This window comes from Anastrepha ludens, chromosome 6, assembly GCF_028408465.1.
Source record: "Anastrepha ludens isolate Willacy chromosome 6, idAnaLude1.1, whole genome shotgun sequence".
Classification (NCBI taxonomy): Eukaryota; Metazoa; Arthropoda; class Insecta; order Diptera; family Tephritidae; genus Anastrepha; species Anastrepha ludens.
In genome coordinates this window covers 82,961,349-82,982,597 of record NC_071502.1, presented here as the reverse complement: position 1 = coordinate 82,982,597, position 21,249 = coordinate 82,961,349, and the positions used below count along the sequence as shown (strand labels likewise).

At 38.4% G+C, this 21,249-nt stretch overlaps 1 protein-coding gene across 5 annotated transcripts in view; it reads left to right on the top strand.

The window, feature by feature from the left end:
* Positions 1–17,567, top strand: part of LOC128866050 (cartilage oligomeric matrix protein-like) — a 111,956-nt gene extending 94,389 nt beyond the window's left edge. For 4 of the 5 annotated variants that reach the window (XM_054106528.1, XM_054106525.1, XM_054106527.1 and 1 more), the window contains exons 9-16: positions 11,898–12,019; positions 14,951–15,157; positions 15,220–15,335; positions 15,396–16,171; positions 16,230–16,327; positions 16,381–16,984; positions 17,054–17,187; positions 17,257–17,567. In XM_054106528.1, the coding sequence (XP_053962503.1) occupies positions 11,898–12,019; positions 14,951–15,157; positions 15,220–15,335; positions 15,396–16,171; positions 16,230–16,327; positions 16,381–16,984; positions 17,054–17,187; positions 17,257–17,327 (2,128 nt within the window). In that variant the 3' untranslated portion in view covers positions 17,328–17,567. Of the gene's footprint in view, positions 1–11,897; positions 12,020–12,448; positions 12,740–14,950; positions 15,158–15,219; positions 15,336–15,395; positions 16,172–16,229; positions 16,328–16,380; positions 16,985–17,053; positions 17,188–17,256 lie in introns of those variants that run through there. The other variant, XM_054106529.1, reaches the window with a different exon arrangement.
* Positions 17,568–21,249: the final 3,682 nt, after the last annotated feature.

The window sequence follows — 21,249 nt, the reverse complement described above, 5'->3', positions numbered from 1 at the left end:
AGTCTATTTCGATCTAGTGAAGCAACAAAATTTTATAAATATAGAAAAAATACTTAGTAGCAGATAGTTACGAGATAATAACCATTGTAGTCACTATACCGTGACCAATCCTTAAAGATGGCATCTAAGGAAACGCTTTTTCTAATTTCTGCAACTCTAGTCTTCTATGTGACTTTCCAGTACGTTATCACCTGTTCCCATGGACTGCAGTTGTGATGTAGCCAAACCTGTCGTCCTATAGTTTCCGAATTGCACTGAAAAATTAGCACTTTGGTCCATACTCTTTGCTTGTTAAACTGAAACTGAAAATATAATAAGCATTTTCTACTTTCATAGAAATAAAAAAGGAATGCAAGGAACCGTTATGTTGTGCTACATAAGTAAGCACTTCACGGACATGAATATATTTACATACGCACATACATAGATTCATGTATGCCAATTACTAGAAAGTACGAAACAAAACATGTTGAGTTTTGCAAACCGACAGTTAAGTTTTAAAAATGTAATTAATAAGTTTTCTTTTTAAAAAAAATCACAAAGATACCATCAAAAAATAAGAAGCTTTCTCTCTTTTCATTTTTCCCCATTTTTTCTCAGAAAATTTGAAAGGAAATGAGAAAATTTTCGTATAAATACGCTCAAAAAGAATTTCTACAAAATTAAGGAGAAATTGCTCTTAATAATATCAATAAGAATTTCTTAATCAAACCGAAAAGAATTTCACATGATATTTTTTTCGTTTCACACGTTTTGACTACCCCTGAGTCCAAAAACTGCTCATGAAGACAATCTTATTAATTTTATTACGTACCTACTTTTTGCTCTGTGCAACTGTGGAGCTTCGCTAGGCTAAGTCCACACTGGGAATCTAGGTCCAAAGCAATCAAAAGCTTGCTTAAGGACAAACTGGTAATACTTACTGGCATTCTCACAGATCACTTATCACTCAGCTGCACAGACTCGAGATATGATCGCGCAAACTCCAACACACCTGCTTCTCGAATACGATCTCGGCCTGGTACGGCCTTATTTGTCTCTTTTGCGGAAAATTGCTAAAAATACTCAAAACAGTGTGATATGAGCTGTTTTCTTTGAAAATGGTGCAAGTGTATTTTATTTTATGTGGAGATATTGAAGGTTTTGCATTTGAATAATCTGAAAAATATGGATATATGATATTACAGTAGTTTTGTATTTTTTAAACATTAAATTTATTTAAATTTATAATGTAATCATTTTTTTAAGTGATTAACGAAAATGAGTACTTGAAATGACTTCAAAAGAACTCACACAACTTTCAAAGTCAGCAAAATAAAAAATCTTACATTTAAAAATATTAACGAGGGCAATAAATTTAGTGATCTAAAATACCCATTCTCACTAGATGGAGCTTTATAGAACATTGTACATGGTTTGCTTTTAAAATCCTTATCCAACATAACTTCCACTAATTTACTTCTGCACCATTGATACTTTTTCGCCTTTTTAGAATCTCATCTTCGAATGGTTTTGTAGAAACAAAATCAGCTTATTTCATTTCATGCAAAATAAATTTTTTAAATTTTCGAAACTGTTTTATGATAGTAAAATAGTCTTTAGAGACAAACAAAGAATTTTTTTTTTATAGTAATCTCAATAATTCCTAAATCAGTATTTTTGGTAGATAAATGTGCCCAGAATACAAAAATGTATGGTCGATAATTTCTATGCCATTCTTGGGGGAGTGAACAACTTTAAGCCGCATTAAAACCAATTTCAAATTTCTGTTTTGCCCAGTGCACATGTTGCTGTAGACTATGACATGTTGTTGCGTGGTACGTTTTCTAAATACTTCAAGCAACAAGAAGCAATTTCTCAGGCACCCCTGTATGACTTTATATTCTATAATAAACGAGGAAAACTCGAAATTCCGGGAAACCATAAACGAGTTTATGTCATTTACAATGGTGCCACATTTATAACAATGCTCTAAAGAAATTATGTAGCACAATTTTGAATAAATTAGTAGTATGTCTGCGAGAAAAGTGGAGTTACACCATTTTCAAAGTAATTAATATATATTAAATTTGTAACTTTATTAATTACGAAAATTTGTAATCATAAAAGCAATGAAAATTTTAACAAATTTTTTTGGAAAAAGTTTATAAATAAAAACTTTAGAGTAAATAGTATTCATTTTTATCATTAACTATTTTTTTGTGAAAATGAACTTACACCATTTTCAAAGAAAACGGCTCATATAGCGTGTCCAAATATACCACAGAAATAACACTGCCCTGCAAATTTCAATTTTTCTGATGCGAATAAGATGTGACCTAGTGTTCCCGAAGGAAATTTTTGAGCTGAGCACGAATCCGAGTTCAAAAATTTTCCATCACGTCAGGTTTTCAAAAAAAAAGGGGGTTAAAACCCCTAAAAATAGCGTATTTGGCCATTTTTCAAAAGTTGTGGAGCAGAACCCTGACGTGCTACGATCTTCGTTATTGTCAGTAATTGAAGGCTGAACTTTGCTCTTTGAAATAAGCCCAAAATCAAATTGTTCGCATGCGCCCTTAGAGTAGGGGGTGTACTTATGTATGTCTACGGGGGTAGGGAAAAAAATGAACATAGGAAAATTTGAATTTAATTTTTTTTATTTCTTTTTAAATGGAATGTTTGACTTCAGATTTGTAATCAGCGACACTAAATACCTTAGGAACACTGCACTTTTCATTATATCTTATCTTGGGTGTAGATAAGTTCCTATGTTCATTTTTTCTCTACCCCCGTAGACATAAGTACACCCCCTACTCTAAGGGTGCATGCGAACAATTTGGGTTTGGGCTTATTTCAAAGAGCAAAGTTCAACCTTCAATTACTGACAATAATGAAGATCGTAGCACGTCAGGGTTCTGCTCCACAACTTTTGAAAAATGGCCAAATACGCTATTTTTAGGGGTTTCAACCCCCTTTTTCTCGAAAACCTGACGTGATGGAAAATTTTTGAACTCGGATTCGTGCTTAGCGCGAAAATTCCTTTCGGGATCACTAGGTCCCATCTTATTCGCAAAACCGATGCAGGGCAGTGTAATTGACAGACATTTTTTTCCTAATATGACTTTATTCGTTGTGATCATTTGTGATAGATTAACATCTTGCCGTTGAGAATAAAGTTGCGTTTTAGCTTATTAACGACTCTGCAAACTCTAAAAATATTAGACAAAGCAAAAAACAAAACCAAATTTTATTAAAGTGTGTTTTTGTGCTGAATTGAAATATGTGGTCAGAAATGGTAAATTCAAAATCGCGGTTCCAATAAGGCGAAGTTAATTCTGATTAAAACTGTACGGACAGTAGTGATTCAAAATGACAGACGGTTATTACGGGGATTAGTGAACAGATGATTTGATTATTGGATAGTTTTGCCAGTAAAAGATGGACCACAGGCAACAAATACCGGTATTAGCTGCTCTGAGACTAAGAAATAATTATTTATTAAAAAAAAATCATAAATTGCTCCGAAATATCAGAACAATTAATATAATTTCGAACGTGTTAGTGCAAGCTGGCATTGCACGCAGTCTTTCTTTTTCTTCTGTTTAAAAATTTTATTATTTATCATTCACAATAGATATTAACTGACATTTTTCGGCAATGTTGCCATGAAAATTCTTCTATTCCACTTAAATTATAAGTATTAAGTGTAGTTGTCAATCCGCAATCCGCTCCCCTTAACTCCTGAAATAGTTCCGAATTAAGTCGTTAATCCCGATTAATGTCACCGCTTGTCTAGTTTACAATAATATAAGAAGACTTAATATACTCGCATATTTAAGAGACACATTGTAACGGCAGATTTATATGCAGTCAATTCACTTAACCACATCTGCTGATTATTCGACTTCAGACATTCTATTTTAATATTTCTCAACTTTTATCAAGCGAAAATCGACCAAGGTTAGATTAGGTTGAAGCGGTTGTCCTGTGGGACACACTCAGGCTCATAGCCCATTTATCTCTCCTAAAACCAGTGTGTGTTTTTCAAAAATTCTAAAATATCTCTGATTTCTATAGAACTGAGGTCTTCTAACTCATTAAAAAATTGTCTACCCAGAATAGTAAACCTGCGTCTGGATAGAGCAGGGCAGTGGCACAGTAGGTGCGAGATTGTCTCTTCCTCGTCCTCATCTAGACAACTTCTACAGAAGTCATGTGTTTGCACACCCATCCTTTGGGCGTGTCTACCTGTTAGGCAATGCCCCGTTATGACTGAGATCAATGTGCTAAGACTGTGTTTATTTTGGCTTAGCAGAGGTTCTGTGCGTTTAGCATTTAGAGTCGGCCACAGTTGACGGGCGATTTTGCAGGTGGCTTCATTACGCCGTCTTTCGTTTGCTTTCTTTACCATTTCTTCAAGGATGAGTAGCTTACATGTTTGTAAGGGTATCCCTTTGTCATTATCTATGTGCTCGTCAGACAATTTAGTGCCTAGTCTTGCTAGTTCATCGGCTCTACAGTTACCCTCAATGTCGCGATGGCCAGGAACCCATGTTGCCTTAAGGTGAAATGACTCAGCCATCTCGTTAAGAGATGTGCGGCATTTCATGGCTACCTTGTCGAGGTTGTCCTTGTCGAGGGATTTTATCGCCGCTTGGCTATCAGTGAAAATGTAGATATCATTTCCAGATATCGCATCACACTGTATCAGTGTCGCGGCTTTTATTATTGCCATCAGTTCAGCCTGAAAGACACTACAGTAGTCGGGGAGCCGAAAACTGAAGGAGATCCCCAGATGTTCGAAATATACAGCTCCGCCCACCCTGCCCTCGAGCTTTGAGCTATCTGTTTATTCATGGATGGACTCGCCCTGTCTCACGTCGTCCGGTTCCCACTCTTCCCTTGAGGGTAGGAGGGTCGTAAACAATGTAATCGCAAGTATTGGCGGGAGTGCATAGTCCACCAGTCCGGGAAGCCCCAAAGTGCCAGCCAGGATTTTACCGTGGCCCACTGCGTGCGTTATATATTGCCTGCAGATCTACCGGAAGGAGGTTTAATGTCGCATATAATGCTTTCGATGGTGTGGTTGACATGGCGCCAATTATCAGAACAGTCTTTGCACCTTGTCAAGTTTCTTGATGTTCACACCCTTCTGAAGGGCATCCCACAATATTACAATACCGTAGTAGAGAATTGGCCTAACCACTGCTGTGTAGAGCCAATGTATCATTCCGGGTTCCAATCCCCATTTCTTCCCAATAAGCCTTCCGCAGAAGTACATTGCGGTCATAGCTTTACTGCTCTGTCTGCGACTGTGAGCCCCCAATTTAGCTTCCTATCTAGTATAAGTCCTAGATATTTTGCCCTTTCTATTACTCTAAGTGGTTTCCCTCCTAGGAATATTTGTTGAAGAGCAGGTGTTTTGTGTTTCCTACTAAAAAGTATCAGATCCGTTTTTTCCGGATTTACCTCTAGTCCTCGACTTTTACACCAAAGTGATAGTCTGTTGAGAGATCTTTGTTGGAGGTCACATAATGTTGGAAGGTGTTTCCCCGAGATTGCTATTACAATATCATCGGCATATGATATTATTTTACCTCCAATTTTTTCAAGTTCTTGTAGAAGATTATTGACAGTTAGGTTCCACAGAAGTGGAGAAATTACCCCACCTTGGGGTGTACCCCTGATCGGAATTTTTTAACAAATGTGTCACCCAAATTTGCGCTTATCGTTCGCCCAGTTAGCATTCGTTCTATAAACGAGACTATGGCATTGCTTACTCCCATTTCCGTTACCGAAGTGGTAATTGCTTCCGGATATATGTTATTGAAAGCACCCTCGATGTCTAGAAAGGCAGCGAGGGTAAATTCTTTGTAGTGAAGAGATTTCTCGACTGTGTGAACTAGCTCATGGAGCGCTGTTTCCACTGATTTGCCTTTGCTGTATGCATGTTGGGAAGGTAATAGTTTGTCGCTAATCCTTCCTTTGATATGCACATCTAGCAACCGCTCTAAAGATTTTAACAAAAAGGATGATAGGCTAATTGGCCTGAAGTCCTTCGGTTTCGTATGTGTGGTTTTCCCTCCTTTGGGAATAAATACCCCTTTTACTTCTGCCCATTTCTTGGGGATATAGTTAAGACGTATCGCTGCCTCAAAATCGACCAAACTTGTGAATATCTAACCGTAAACCAAGTTGTTGGCGCCTCATCAAAAAAATACACTGCAAAGTTTAAACGCTAAACGAACCATCCTGTACTTCTACATGGCAACAGAGAATTTCTATCAATCAAGCACTAAATTTCTGAATTATAATACGATATTTGATTTAACAAAATTAAAATTTTTATCTCAGAGTCATTCACCATAATGAAGTGCCATTAAAAATATAAAATTGATTGGCCTAAACTCAAAACGTACTAAAGTGAGCTAAGTTATTTACCATAAGTTCACAAGCATGTAACGTACCCCCTTTATGCTTCAAATGCACTGTCGGTTTGGAAATTCTCTCGTTCAGCGAAAAGCGCTCTCTGCTTTGTTGTTTATAGCGCCAGTATATACTCGTACGTTTTTTTATCAGACTCGTCTGGTTTATGCTTAATCAGTGATTAATCTGCAATTATCTTTCTCTTCCAATACATGCATGTGTTGTTGTTGTCGTTCCAACTGCATTGTATGCATTTCATATTAAAATGAAAATCGCGTAGGTGAACTGGTTTGCCAACAGATCATATCGATGTAAATCAGCGAAAACAACGCTTGAATTCGTAAGCTGGCGCTTTGAAGATATAAAATTGTTAATCTTTTTTTGTGATCGCTCCGCGGGCACAGCTATAAGCAGCTGCATGTGTATATACAATAATTACTTAATTAAGACTATTAAGTAAGTAAGTAGCTAGCATGCGAAATTTCTACTCTGAGTGTAGTGAAGGTATTGGCAGTAAAAAGCCCTCACCCGTAAGTGATTCCGAGGATTGTATAGAAGGAAGTATTAAAAGAATTTTGTGGTGTGGCTTTATTGTTACAGCAGAGTGGATTCGAAAGATCGCGTTTTTGTTTGCTGAGCATTAATATGAAAAAAAATGTTCGTAGCTCAATTTTTTATCTACACAACATTTACCTCCTCTGCACCACACCAACGCTTCTCAATAAGGTCACTAATTTCTTGACATGTATTTACAAGTTCAGAAGGGCAATTTCTGCTTTCAATGCTCGAACCTACTTTTTAAGCCGGTTGTAATTTATTTTGTTCTCTTCTACATTTTCTCACGCTGCCTCGTTCAATAGTTTCTCCTTTCCTTTATCTCCAATGTTTTGTTTTTGCGGCAAATCAAAAGCGGTTAGAGATAACGCCTTCATCCCACGCTTTATTGCGATGTATTGGCTGTGATGCCGCATATGCACTTTTTTATATTCAAATAATAAGCATTTTTCGATTTCTGCACATTTGTTTTGCTATTGTGTTAAATCCTTTATCCAACTTTGCAAGATGGTCCTCTTCGCAGCCTTAAATATTTTGCATAGCCCCAGGCTTATTGGTTACACACATCCCACTTGCATTTTTAATAAGCAGCCTTTGCAAACTCTGGTCTTTTGTGATATTCCTATTTTTCGCGCTCCACTGAGTGCAGAAAAGTTTTGTGAAGTTTTGACACTGGAAAAATTGTGTAGGTACTTTTATGTACTATGCAGACAAATTCGTTTTCGTTGGCTTTTGATTAACCGTTTGCATATGTGCCGTATGTCTTTTAATTTTATTGACTGACCACACCTGCGACTTTATACACAGCGCACCGCTAGTGAGGCACAACAGTTGTCGGAATTATGAAACAGATAGAAAGGCAGAGATAAAGATGACGATGGAAATGGAAATGAGGATGAAGGGGAGGATAAACATGACTAAAACTAACCACTAAAACAGTCCTCCACTCTTCGGCCGACATCCACCACAGGACGGCATTTGCACTACATCGAGGGTGAAGACGGAAAATAAACCTGCGTCCATGCTTTCTACCTGTGACGTATGGAGGTTATACGTCGCTGATAGTCTTTATTACTTTCGTTATCAAGCAGATGGAACTTTGAAAGTGTGCGGTAATGTCATTACCGCCTTCTCTGCCTACGATATGGCCAGGAGTCATTAGCTCAAGCGTCTGTAATTGTCGTCGGTACGTCTGAGTCGACCTACTCTGAAACACTGTTTCATGCTGAATTCAGCACTTGTCGTGAAGTTCGAAGTAATCAGATGCGGCTCAAGGCGCTGGTAGCCGCTACTGAAACATCTCGCAATATTTGCTTGACCAACTTGCATTTAGCATACCAGCAATGTTATGAAATGCACAATTAAATTCGCCTCACTTGGCTGTATTCCAAGGATCGTGGCTAACTTCTCACGTTTTCTTGCAAATCCTGGACGTGCGGCACGTTTTCAAACTTCTCTGACGAGCTAAAACAGCGTAGTGAAGCGGAGAGACCAAACCTATGCAGATAATATTGGAATCATCCGTGTTCGCTCAGCATGTGAGAGAGAAAGTAATCCACTTCCCGTGCCTTTGTCGTAACTACGTAGCAAGGTTAGGGATGAACTCTTGTATCGAGCGATCTTTAGAAGAAATACCCCATATTCGCAGCCATTCGTTAAGTGACGCAATTCGCTGTTCCATCCTTTGGTCCCTTGATAGTTTTGCGCAATGCCTTGAATAGAGACGGTTTAGTTTACGTGCTCGGATATCCAGAGAAAATGTTCTGGCAATCACGCAAATTGCATCTTCCGATACTCATCCTATAAACCTGACTGGCCTCTCGTAGGTGGATTTCTCGGACTTGGGACCAAATGAAAGCGGCATATAACGAGACGAAGTCTGCCACAGTAGATATAAGCCTCCTCCTTTCACCTTGGGCTCCCCCAACGTTTGGCAGCAACCGTGTTGAGCATTCGTAACTACGGCGCCTTTCGTACTGACTTTCTCTTTACTCTCTGAAGGTCATGCGCGAGTCAAGCATAACCCCTACGTACTGTATTCCAGTTTAGACTGGATGTTGACACCTCCGCCATTTACCCTCAAACTCTTCCTTTTGCTCAACAAGACTGCTTCTGCGCTGCTAGCTGAAGTTTTGCATTGCACAACCAGCGCTCAATCCTCGCTATCGCCTCGTTCCAGGGGATTTCCACATCAATGACATGTTTCCCCGTTACAACTAACGCAATATCGTCTGCGTATCCCAACAGTGTCGCATTTAGGGGCAGTTCCATTTTGAGGATGCCATGAGGCCAAGAACCGAGCTTTGCGGCACACCATCCGTCACTGTGTATTTATGAGAGAGATAGAGATAAAGATGGGTACGTGAAGATTTAGTGGTCACGGTGGCTGACCATGACATAACGTCTCAGCCATATATCAAATACCTGGGAGCACTTATTGACTCGAAAATGACTTTTAAGCATCATTTACAGTCAGTCAGTGAAAAAGACGTAAGAATAATCAACGCGTTATCTAGGCGAATGCCTTAATGTTGGCAGCCCCCGCGCAAGTATGCGCGAAAACAAAGAAAATTGGAAAACGACCTGTGAAGATAGAGATAGTGCGAAAGATGATGACTAATTTAAAAAAGTTCCAATTTCAAAATCGAAACATGCCATTTTCATCCATGTATTCCATTACACTTGAAACAGTTCGAATATATGGAAGCCTCCAAACTTTTCCTCCTCTCCAAACTCAAAAAGGAACTGAAAAACTCTTTTCGTGTGCCTCGAAAACTTTTGAGAATAACCTTAAAATGTCTATGATAAATTCGTTTGTTGGGAAAAACTAAAACAAACTCTGAAAAATGAAGAGGACGAAACCGTAACCGATGGACACAGAAATGCCTCTAAGAAGACGCAATAGCATTTTGGGACAAGATCCGGGGAAAAAGAGCGAAATCTATGGATTTCGGGATTTTAAAAAAGGCATTTTGTATCTTTCGATACACTTTGAGAGATGTAGTATTCTTGTGATTATTCGGAAAGCTCCCTCGCGTCATTGTCAAGAATGCAATGTTTCCGCAGAGAGTGACCATTTGATAACATTTTTCGACCGGAAACGCCATTTCGGTCGCGAAATGATAATGACAAATTTTTTGAATGCTGAAATTGACCAGAACAAGGACTTTCTTTGGTTTCAACAAAGCTTATTAAAAACTAATTTTTCATTTTTTCCACTAAGCACTAAGTTCTGTTCTAGCCTTATCAGCCGTTTTGCGATATCAACTGACCGCTAGAAGGTTTATGGGACCTATCGCTAAACTTTGATCCAAATACTTAAGATCAACATCCACTGGACGACACGTGTGGCAAAGACAGAAACAGTTAATAAGGTTAGATTAGATTGGATGGCTTACTTCGAGAACAGCCGAGGCAACGATTTTTACAGACTTCATCTTGTATTCCTGAACTAATCGGGCGGCCATAGCCGAGTCGATTTATATGTCACTGCCATTGGGAAGGTCCGAGTTGGCATGAAATATTTAATTATATAAACAAATGTCCTACTGGAGTTATTTGCTCGGCAGAAAATGTTGAGCTTTCGAATGTATTTTTGCTATGAAAAAATTTTATGAAAACCAAACCTTATTTTTAAAAGGCATCCAACTCTAGGTTCCATCATTTGTAGTACAATAAATTTGAGGAGACCTAATAAAGGACGTAGGGGCCAAGTATATATATGCATATATAATTGGCGCGTACACCCTTTTTGGGTGTTTGGCCGAGCTCCTCCTCCTATTTGTGGTGTGCGTGTTGATGCTGTTCCACAAATGGAGGAACCTACAGTTTCAAGCCGACTCCGAACGGTAGACATTTTTTATGAGGATCTTTTTCATGGCAGAAATACACTCGGAGGCTTGCCATTGCCTGCCGAGGGGTGACCGCTATTAGAAAAATGTTTTTCTTAATTTTGGTGTTTCACCGAGATTCGATCCAACGTTCTCTCTCTCAATTCGGAATGGTAATCACGCTACGGCGGCCGCGAGGGGCCAAGTATATGCAATATAATCATTGAAATACGAGGTGGCGCAAAATTAATCACTCTCTCAAAAGATTGTCAAGTTTTGCAAATGGCGTCGGGCGTGAACCATATTTGATATTTCTGAATGGAGCGTGTAAAGGTCAAAATAAAGATTTCCATTACTTAAAGTAATTTTTTTTCTAATTTAGGGAAAGAGTTATTAAAAAAACGGATTAATTTTGCATTTGTATAGGAACCATTCCAAATAAGGAAGCACTAAAAAAAAACCAGCCCACCCTGTTTTGTATTCCTGAAGCTACTAAGTTGGCAAAGTATTTTAAGGCAGTGTTTTGTCAAATATTTACTGCTGCTTCAGTTGTAGTTCCCTCTAAGCGTGCACTGGGTACAAAAACTACATTTCTGCGCAACATTAGACTCGTCATTTTTTTTAAATTAGATTATCCATAAATATTTTAGAAATGGTAATTTTTTCAGTTTCTTACTGATTTGAAAACAAAAAACTTACCTGCGCTTTCAATCGAAGCATCAATTTCCCTCACGTCACTTCAATTTCTTCCGTCTTTTGTGCTCGATCTCTCATTTACTTGCCTTTGTTGCAACCACCTTTTATTCACACGAGTGTGAAATATGCGAAGTTCATGTGAAAATCACCTTTCAGCTTATTTTGTCTGTCAAACGGCGAACGCAGCCTTCCAACGAAGATCATTTATATTTGCTTGTCCTAACATAGACATACACACACTGTTGTTGTTGTTGTTGCTTTTGCTGTCAAACGTGCTAACTCATAACGTACGTCCCATAGCGGAGTCAAGTGGTCCACTACCAACACTTTTCATTAAAGTTCCTCTTGTTATTATTATTTTTGTACTGTTAATGTTGTTGTTGTTCTTTTTTCATTATTTTATTGTTGCAGAGGCGTTCAGTGTCACGATACGTTGAATGGAGCGCAGTGTGATGCCTGTCCCGATGGCTATGAAGGTGATGGACGTAGCTGCACCAAACACAATCCCTGTATGGATGGACCTTGTCCCTCCGGTAAGTAAACCTCAACGCATATGAGTATGATACCATGCTACAAATGTTCGTTGCTGTTGTTGTTGTTGTTGCACATTCTTTCAACGTTCCTTAGACCAACTGTCAATTTATGATTTATTATATTGGCAAATTTCATACTTAACAGTCTTAAAAATGGACAATTTGAATTGGCATTCAAGTGGCGGGTCAGCAGGCACCCCATTCGGTTTTCACCTGAGGCGAGAAGTTTCTCGAAACGGGTGTTAATTGAATTTTTATTTGATATTTTTTTCAAAATTACCACATATTCAGCGTTTTACGAGGCTAACTATGCTTATGTTGTGTTGTGCTGTGCTATGCTATGGGTTGAAGTAAATTCACTTTTTAGTAGGCTGACATTTCCGACTTAAGACTAATTTATGTTTTCTCTTCTTTGTTGTTGTCATACAGGAAACTTTATACTGCCCGTCCAAAGTGTTCAACAATATCAGCGCGAAACTAAATACACGCGAAAGTATTCAACCCAGGCTACATAAATACTCGTAGAGGGCCAGTTTCTAACTCTGCAATCACTTTGGGAGTGTGGAACAAAGTTTTTATACACAGACAGAAAGACCTGCACCAAATTAACACAGAAAATGGAAATTATGTATTGAAATTGTGTCTAACTTAACATCTAATGTTGCTAAAAATAGTAAAAAAGTTATAATTTATATAAAGTTTAATAAAGTTTTACATATACCTTTTTTTTTGTAAAAAAGGCTGTGTGTTTTAATTAAAAATTCATGGTCACTTTGGTATTTTCAACCTTCTTAAGCTGCATATTTTCCATTTTCTGGCTTGAATTGGTATGCGGGACTAAATTTTCACAACTACTATCACAGGCAGGCAGTCGCCTAAGACCTCCCACACACGACACAACACGTCGTGTAATTTTCATGCAGCTACGAACGCGATAAGCCTAATGATCCGCATATGAAGCGTATTTCAATTTTCATAGTGCAAAGCTTAAAAATATCGCCTGATGAAGATGAATTAATTTTGTTAAAAGAAAGGGGAAGCATAGGGAATTTATATGTATACCACCTCGATCAAACAGTTCCCGCAATACAAATCAAAATACAAATTTATTTCTCAAAAGTGATGATATTCTAGATCAACTGCATCGCACTTATACCAGCGTTTGATCCAGCTCAGGAAATATTTCTGAAACTCTATTTTTGGTACAATCATCAGAGTTGTTTTCATTTTTCCATTACTTCCTTTCGGATGTTAAAACGCTTTCAGTGTAATAGTGTTTCGACTCGATCAAACAGGGGAAAGTTGCAAGGAGCCATATGAGGTGAACTCGATAGTTGTTGGACGGTATCCATTTCGTTCTTATTAAAAACTTCACGGATAATGGAGGAACTGTGTGATGGAGCGTTATCATGGTGCAAAATCCACAAGTTTTTTTCCAACAAATTCTTTCTTTTTTGGCCAATTGCTTCACTTAAACGTTTCATAACGCCCAAATATTAGTCTATTAACTGTCTAACTTTCTAGCAAAAATTTGTGGTGTACAACACCGTTGTAGTCCATAAAACCGTGAGTCTCACCATTTTTATTTTTGACTGAACACGACGTGTTTTTGGCCTTGGTTTACTTGGAGATCTCCACTCACACGTCAGATCGTCTCCAGTAATGATGCGTTTCATGAATGTTGGTTCGGACACAGACCTGCAAATCATATCTTTGGCGATTTCAATGCGTTCCCCCTTTTGCATTAAATTCAGGTCCTTTGCGGTTATTGATCAACTTTTCCTCAACTTTATTGATGCTTTCATCAGTTTTAGATATCGATGGCCTGTCACTAGGTTCGCCATCATCGATGCACTCACGAGCTCTTCTGAAGCGTTTATGCCACTTGCAAACGTTTTTATTTTTTAAAGTATCATTACCGAAATAGTTTATAGGAATATATATAATTGGCGCGTACACCCTTTTTGGGTGTTTGGCCGAGCTTTTCTTTCTATTTGTGGTGTGCGTCTTGATGTTGTTCCACAAATGGAGGGATCTACAGTTTCAAGCCGACTCCGAACGGCAGATATTTTTATGTGGAGCTTTTTCATGGCAGAAATACACTCGGAGGTTTGCCATTGCCTGCCGAGGGGCGACCGCTATTAGAAAAATGTTTTTTCTTAATTTTTATTTATGGTGTTTCACCGAGATTCGAACCGACGTTCTCTCTGCGAATGGTAGTCACACACCAACCCATTCGGCTACGGCGGCCGAAATAGTTTACGCACCATTAATACGAACTCGTTGTAGAAAACTCAAATCCATTTTTAAAACTGTAAAAAAAGAAAATATTTACGTGCAGAGGTAGATTAACTCAAGGCGGGGCAACTTTTTCAAATGTCTGGCAGTGGCGATATAATTTTAGTAGGAATGTTAATCAGATGAGGCAAATTGAAAGTTGTTCCACTATGAAACTTTTGTTGAAAAAAATCGAAAAGTGCTATTTTTCAAAATTGACAAATTAAATATTCCCAAAAATTTGCAACAAAAAATATTAATTTGACACACAAAAAAAATAGTTTGAATATTAAATAAAAAAATTCACTTTAAAAACTTTATACCAAAACTTTCAACGTTGTAAGAGCCTTTTCTGTCGTTTCGATGTTTGATGTAGACTCTGCACCATTTTTCATAGATATCAGTTGGCAGTAGTTCTAACGTGGTTTTTAGACCCGCTTTGGCTAACGATTACAAAATTTCAACATTGTCTTCAGCGATTGAGGTTATTGAACTTATTATTTTCTCTTCGTCTTTGCTCCGATGCTGGCCTTGCTCGTTCAGAAACTCCTCAAAGATTTAATAAAAAAATTTAACACCTACTTTAAACAAAACGCAAAATTGGGAAAGCTGGTTGCGTCATAATTAATGCTCGAAACCTCTTCTTTCATATAGGCGTTGAGTGTGTTGAAACGGACTTTCCGCCTTACTTCCATTGCGTACCTTGCCTTCGCGGCGCACACATGAACGGCACCAAATGTCGAGATATCAACGAATGCGAACTTTATCATCCATGCGATCAGAAAACAGAATGCATAAATCTGAACCCCGGTTTTCGCTGTGAGCCTTGCCCATTGGGCTTTGATGGAATTCATGGAAGAGGTGGGTTATTTGTTAGAAATATTGCACAAAACCATTTAAAATTTAGTTTCTTAATATCTTAGGCTTCTATTCCGAATATATTGGACCCGATTTTCGTAAGCAAACCTGCAATGATATCGATGAATGCTCGAAGGGATCGGCTATCTGTCACGCGCACTCGGTTTGCGTAAATACTATTGTAAGATTGCTCTCCAACTATTTACAGCTCTGTCTAAAAAAAAAAACCGTTTTATTGTAGGGCTCGTACCAGTGCAAGTGTGTGGATGGCTATTTCTCTAATGGAACCAGCATCTGCTTACCCACATCAGACATGTGCCCAGATGGTAGCATCTGCGATCACAATGCCTATTGCCATTTGACCGATAACTTCAAATACACCTGCAAATGCAATATAGGTTGGGCCGGCAACGGTTTTGTCTGCGGACGTGATCACGATTTAGATGGATGGGCCGATTTCGATCTGAACTGTGCCGATATACGTTGCAGACGGGACAACTGCCCAGATTTGCCCAACTCGGGACAGGAGGACGCGGACAATGATGGCATAGGGGATGGTTGCGATGATGATGCTGATGGAGATGGCGAGAAGAATGATCAAGATAACTGTCCATATGATTATAATGACAATCAGTCTGACTCGGATCATGACAGCGTTGGTGATGCATGCGACAATTGTCCTTTCGTGCCGAATCGTAAGCAATTGGACTCGGATCACGATGGCTTGGGCAACGATTGCGATGACGATATGGATAATGATAATATTGCGAATATTTACGATAACTGTCCAACAGTACCAAACCCAAATCAGTCCGACGTAGACAACGATGGCATTGGCGATGCCTGCGATAACTGTCCCACCATACCAAATCCGTCGCAGGAGGACAGAGACAACGATTTGGTTGGAGATGCATGCGACTCGGATATTGATGGAGACGACGATGGTATACAGGACAGCGAAGATAATTGCAACTCTATAAGCAATTCCGATCAACTGGATACCGATGGAGATGGAAAGTAAGTCTTTTGGAAATGTTAACTTTGAAAAAGTGTCATTATTTGCATCTAATTTCAGGGGTGACGCTTGTGATGATGACATGGATGGCGATGGTGTGCCGAATCATCGCGATAACTGCCCCTTAGTTAGAAATCCTGATCAAACAGATTTAAATCGTATGCGCTTGAATATCTAAATTATCCAGTAACTAATTATTTCTCCACTTTAGGCAACGGCAAAGGTGATATTTGCGAATACGACGAGGACGAAGACGGCACGCCAAACTTCATTGATAACTGCCCGAATAATTCAATGATATATTCGACTGACTTTCGCACGATTCGTTCAGTAATACTTGATCCCGAAGGCGACGCGCAACGCGATCCCAATTGGGAAGTGCATGCTAATGGGTCTGAGATCGTACAAACTCTGAACAGTGATCCAGGCTTAGTGGTCGGACATGATGCTTTTGGTGGCGTGGACTTTGAAGGCACATTCTATGTGAACGATGACACAGATGACGATTATGTGGGCTTCATCTTTGGCTATCAGAGTAACCGAAAATTCTATGTGGTGATGTGGAAGAAGGCCGCGCAAACCTATTGGGAATCGACACCATTCCGTGCTTCCTCTGAACCGGGTATACAAATCAAGTTGGTCGACAGCATAACTGGGCCCGGTTCGATGCTGCGTAACAGCCTTTGGCACTCGGGTGATACACCGGATCAAGTCAAATTGCTGTGGAAAGATCCAATGAATGTGGGCTGGAAGGAGAAGACATCGTATCGCTGGTCATTGGTGCATCGTCCGGCTATTGGCCTGATTCGTTTGAGGTAAATTTTACAAGATTTTTATTTTTAAAGATGGCGAAAATTATGATAATTCCGGTTTCGAAATTTAAGGATGTACGAAGGTGAACACTTGATTTTGGACTCTCACAATGTATACGATTCCACGCTGAAAGGAGGTCGCCTCGGCGTTTTCTGCTTCTCACAAGAGATGATTATTTGGTCGGATTTGATTTATAAATGCAACAGTGCGTATTTTATTAAATTTTATTATAGTTAGTTTTCAAATATTTATATATTTTTTTAATATTTTCCAGCGCGTGTTCCCGGCCTTATTTACAACGAATTGCCACATGCCCTCAAGCAAAAGGTGGAAGTGGACAGATAGAAGAGACGGTAGAAAAAATTTGCCCGTTCCTCTTCTCCGAGTAGAAAAGCTAATAGTTGCGACTGCTTTGGCTTCCTTGTTAGTTATAATTTTTATCGTTTGTTGAAGGTATTACTGGTGTTAACCCTATAAGATGTACTCATGCGAGCTATGGCTACATAAAAAATAATACCCCTACGACTAAAATATTATTTAATACTTTAAGCTAAGAATTATGACTAAATAAATTATTTAATAATTTTTTATATAAAATACTAAAACAAAACCATTGCTCTTTATTAATACATTTTTATTTTAAAACTTTACAGTAAGTATTAATTTCAATCGTAATATTGTCAAACAATTTCATGTGAATGTACTAAATATTTATTTATATTTATTTGCAATTTCCAGTGCACGTAAATATGCTTTTCATTTGACTACATTTTGGCTGAGACAAATACTTACATATGTATGCGTGTATGTCGGTGCACACAAAATTTCAAATATTCAAACAATACACTCATCTGCATTTTGATAGAAACCATAATGATCCCAATTAAAAGTTGCCAATGTAAACCGCATTTATCATTGCTCATAAGCCTAGACCAAGGGGAACAGAGCGCATGCAAGTGGCGCCGCAGGGGTGGCAAATTCGTGCAAAGCATGAACAATTGAAGCAAAAAAGTTGTTTCACCAAAATGTGTGGTAGCCAAATCGGTTATGGAAACGCAAAAGCCATCAAAATATACCAAAAAGCTGATGAATGCTCGCAATACCCGGAAAGTATGCAAGCAGTACTACAATTCCACGTACATATGATACATACATATGCACATACATACATACATACATACATACATATGTAACGGAGTAATATGATAAGATTATATATGAAATAATGTATATACTCGCATAAATGCGAGGGTGGTTTGAAAAGTACGTGCAAAAAAAAGCTACTTCAATTTTTGGGGTGAACCTCTTTTTTAGTTTCTGGCATAGTCTACTTTTCGGCTTACACACTTCGTCCAACGCTGTTCTAGTTTATTAATTCTTGGCGAATAATAGGACTTGTCCAAGTTTGAAAAATGTTCATTCATTTCTGCAATCTCCTCCTTGTTTGAATAAATTTTATTCCCGGCAGGCTTTTCTTCAAATAGGCGAAGAAATAGTAGTCCGAGGGATTGAAAGGAACCAAATCTGAAGAATAGGAGGGATGTGAAATGAGTTCGGGCCCCATTTCCATTAATTTTGCGACCGCAACTGCTTAGGCGTGTGCTGGTGCGTTCTCGTGATGGAGAAGAACTTTTTTGAAAATCACTCGACTTCCTCGATTCAAAGGAATGACAAACACATAGAAATATACGGATCTGGCTGAAACTTCGTGTGAGTTCGTCCAAGAGATGGTACTAACTAAACATAAACTCAATACGCGCCAGTAGTGCCATCTCTGTGTCTGTACACGGACTTTTCAAATGACCCTCGTACATATACCTGTGCTTACAATAATAGCAGCGCCGGATATTGTAAAAGTTTTGCAAATTTTTTTTATTATTTTTAATTTAATTAATTGTTTTTAATTCAATTTGTTGATAAAAAGATAGTTCCTTCCATTATAGCGACCATATAACCTCAAAGTTTCATAGTTTGTACAAAATGTATTATTAAATTTAGAAAAAATTCAATAAATTTCAATACAAATTTCAAATTTCTATTTATAATTTCTACAATTTCAATTATTTAGTTTTGGGTATACAGTTTTGCAGCCCATTCGATTTTGAAAAATATTGTGTCAATTTAAATTGGTAAAAAATCGCGTTTATTTTAAAAAATTTTTTTCGCTGACGGTGTTGATTGTTTTCTTTTCATATAGAGATATCACGAGATTTTTTATATGGAGAAAATGCGAAAAACTGCCAGCAAAAACACATTTCTAAAATTAACGTGATTTTCCAGTCCCTTAAGCATTCACTTTAGTTAATGAGCAAATAAAATGACATCCCCTTTATTTTTCTATAAGTCCTGATTAAAAAGTCCTTCACACCTTCGAGTCAAATGGTTGAAGTACCAGTCTGGCACTCCCTAAGTAGCACTCAAGCGAAGTTTTGGTACCATTATACCATTGGTACCAGATACCTACAGCCAGCCACCCACCTGTAATGAAGAAGATTGATGAGATTTAGATTAACGCACTGCCCCAGGCAGGCGAAGAAAGGAGCACCCAGCACCTTTATCGTCTAGCTGCCAAACCCGGACATTTACAGAAAAAGCGATCAACAGTCACTTTCTCCGAAAGGTCTTCACGGCTTTTCTGCGTGTGTGTGCCGATCGCCCAATGACTGGTAAACACAGCTACGAGTTTGGAAGTTGAATGGAGTGGAGTCACCCGGGCTTTCTAAGCCCTCCGTCTATTGTAAAAGGTTTGAAACTTTGAAGGAATTTTTTTAATTTTGTAGATAGTTTAAAACTTTACGTTATATGATTTTGTTGTAGCATGAACTATTGTCTATGAGTTATTTTCAAAAAAAAAAAAAATATAAAAACAATAAAAAAAAAATTTATTGAAAATATATAAATAGTCAAAACCTTGCAATGTTCCGCGCTGCTAAACCTGCGATCGCTGGTGTATTACATACATACATTCATACACATATGTAGGTATACATATGTATGCTCATATAACCGTTCACGAATACAATCTAAACTGTGTGGCGAAACAATATTTAAACATATGAGACGTACACATGAGCCCGTTATGGCAGAAAATCAAGGGGACATTGTTGGCAAGTCACAAATTCAGAGAGGAGTAGCCGTTTGCAATGGATTGGGAAAGGGTGATCAGTTAGTGTGCGTTGCCATTGGCAGTAACGATAATGACAAAGCCGATGATTATGGTTGGTGTTGGTATTAGTGTTGGTAATGGCGATGGCAATGGTGTCACAGCTATTAGAAAGTCTCCTCTTCCCACATCCACAAACACATTTACATTGGCTGCGCCGGCAGGCACTACGTTCTTCAATGCTGAGCAAGTGGAAACTAGTCACAAAGTAGTTGTGGTTTTATAATTACCATTCAATTCACACCCACACCCATGCACACACACACAAATGCACAATTGTTCGCTCATTCATTTCAAAGTACTCAAATTTGTTCAAACATGTATGCCAATGTATTTACATTAGCAAATGCCTGCGGCGCATGGCAAAGCGAAATTTACACTCGACAGCCTCAAATTACTGCAAATATTAAAATTTTCAGCAATGTGTAGATACTTATGTGCACGAGTATTTATGTACCACATATTTGCAGAGATAAGAAGTTACAATTATCCAACAGTATGGCAGTGGTACGAATTTGAAGTAAATTTTTCAAAATTCAAAATGGCGAGTCTAATGTGACATAAAAACAGATATATGAGTAGGTCTCGCCAAAAGCCTCCTGGTAATAACTTTAAAGTTAATCCTATGAATTTTTAGAAAAGCTCACTTGGCGTCGAACGACCCTAAGAATGATAGAAACAGGATTGCGCCCGAGAGTGCGTGGCGTTACACTAGCTTAATTTTGCAGTGTTGCCAACCATTTAAGTAAGGTTAGGTTGACTTAGCTGGCTGAAAGCCATCACCTTTGGTCCTTATTGGTACCACATGGAGCTTGACCCTTACGTTTCCTTGTAGTAGACTTCTTGTAATAAGCCTGCTTCTTTTGCGAATCTAAGTACGCTCTGAAGCTTTAACCCCGAGGGACATTTGTAGAGCTCCTAGAACATGCCCATGCAAGTAATCGACAATCCAAACGCTTAGTATTACTAGGCACACAGGATATTAGAAATGCTTTCAACAGTTTAAGTTGGGACGACGTAATTGAAGCCTTACAGGCAAAATTCAAGATCCCGAATAATCTATTGAAGATTATTCGCAGCTATCTAAGCAATCGAGTGCTCTTA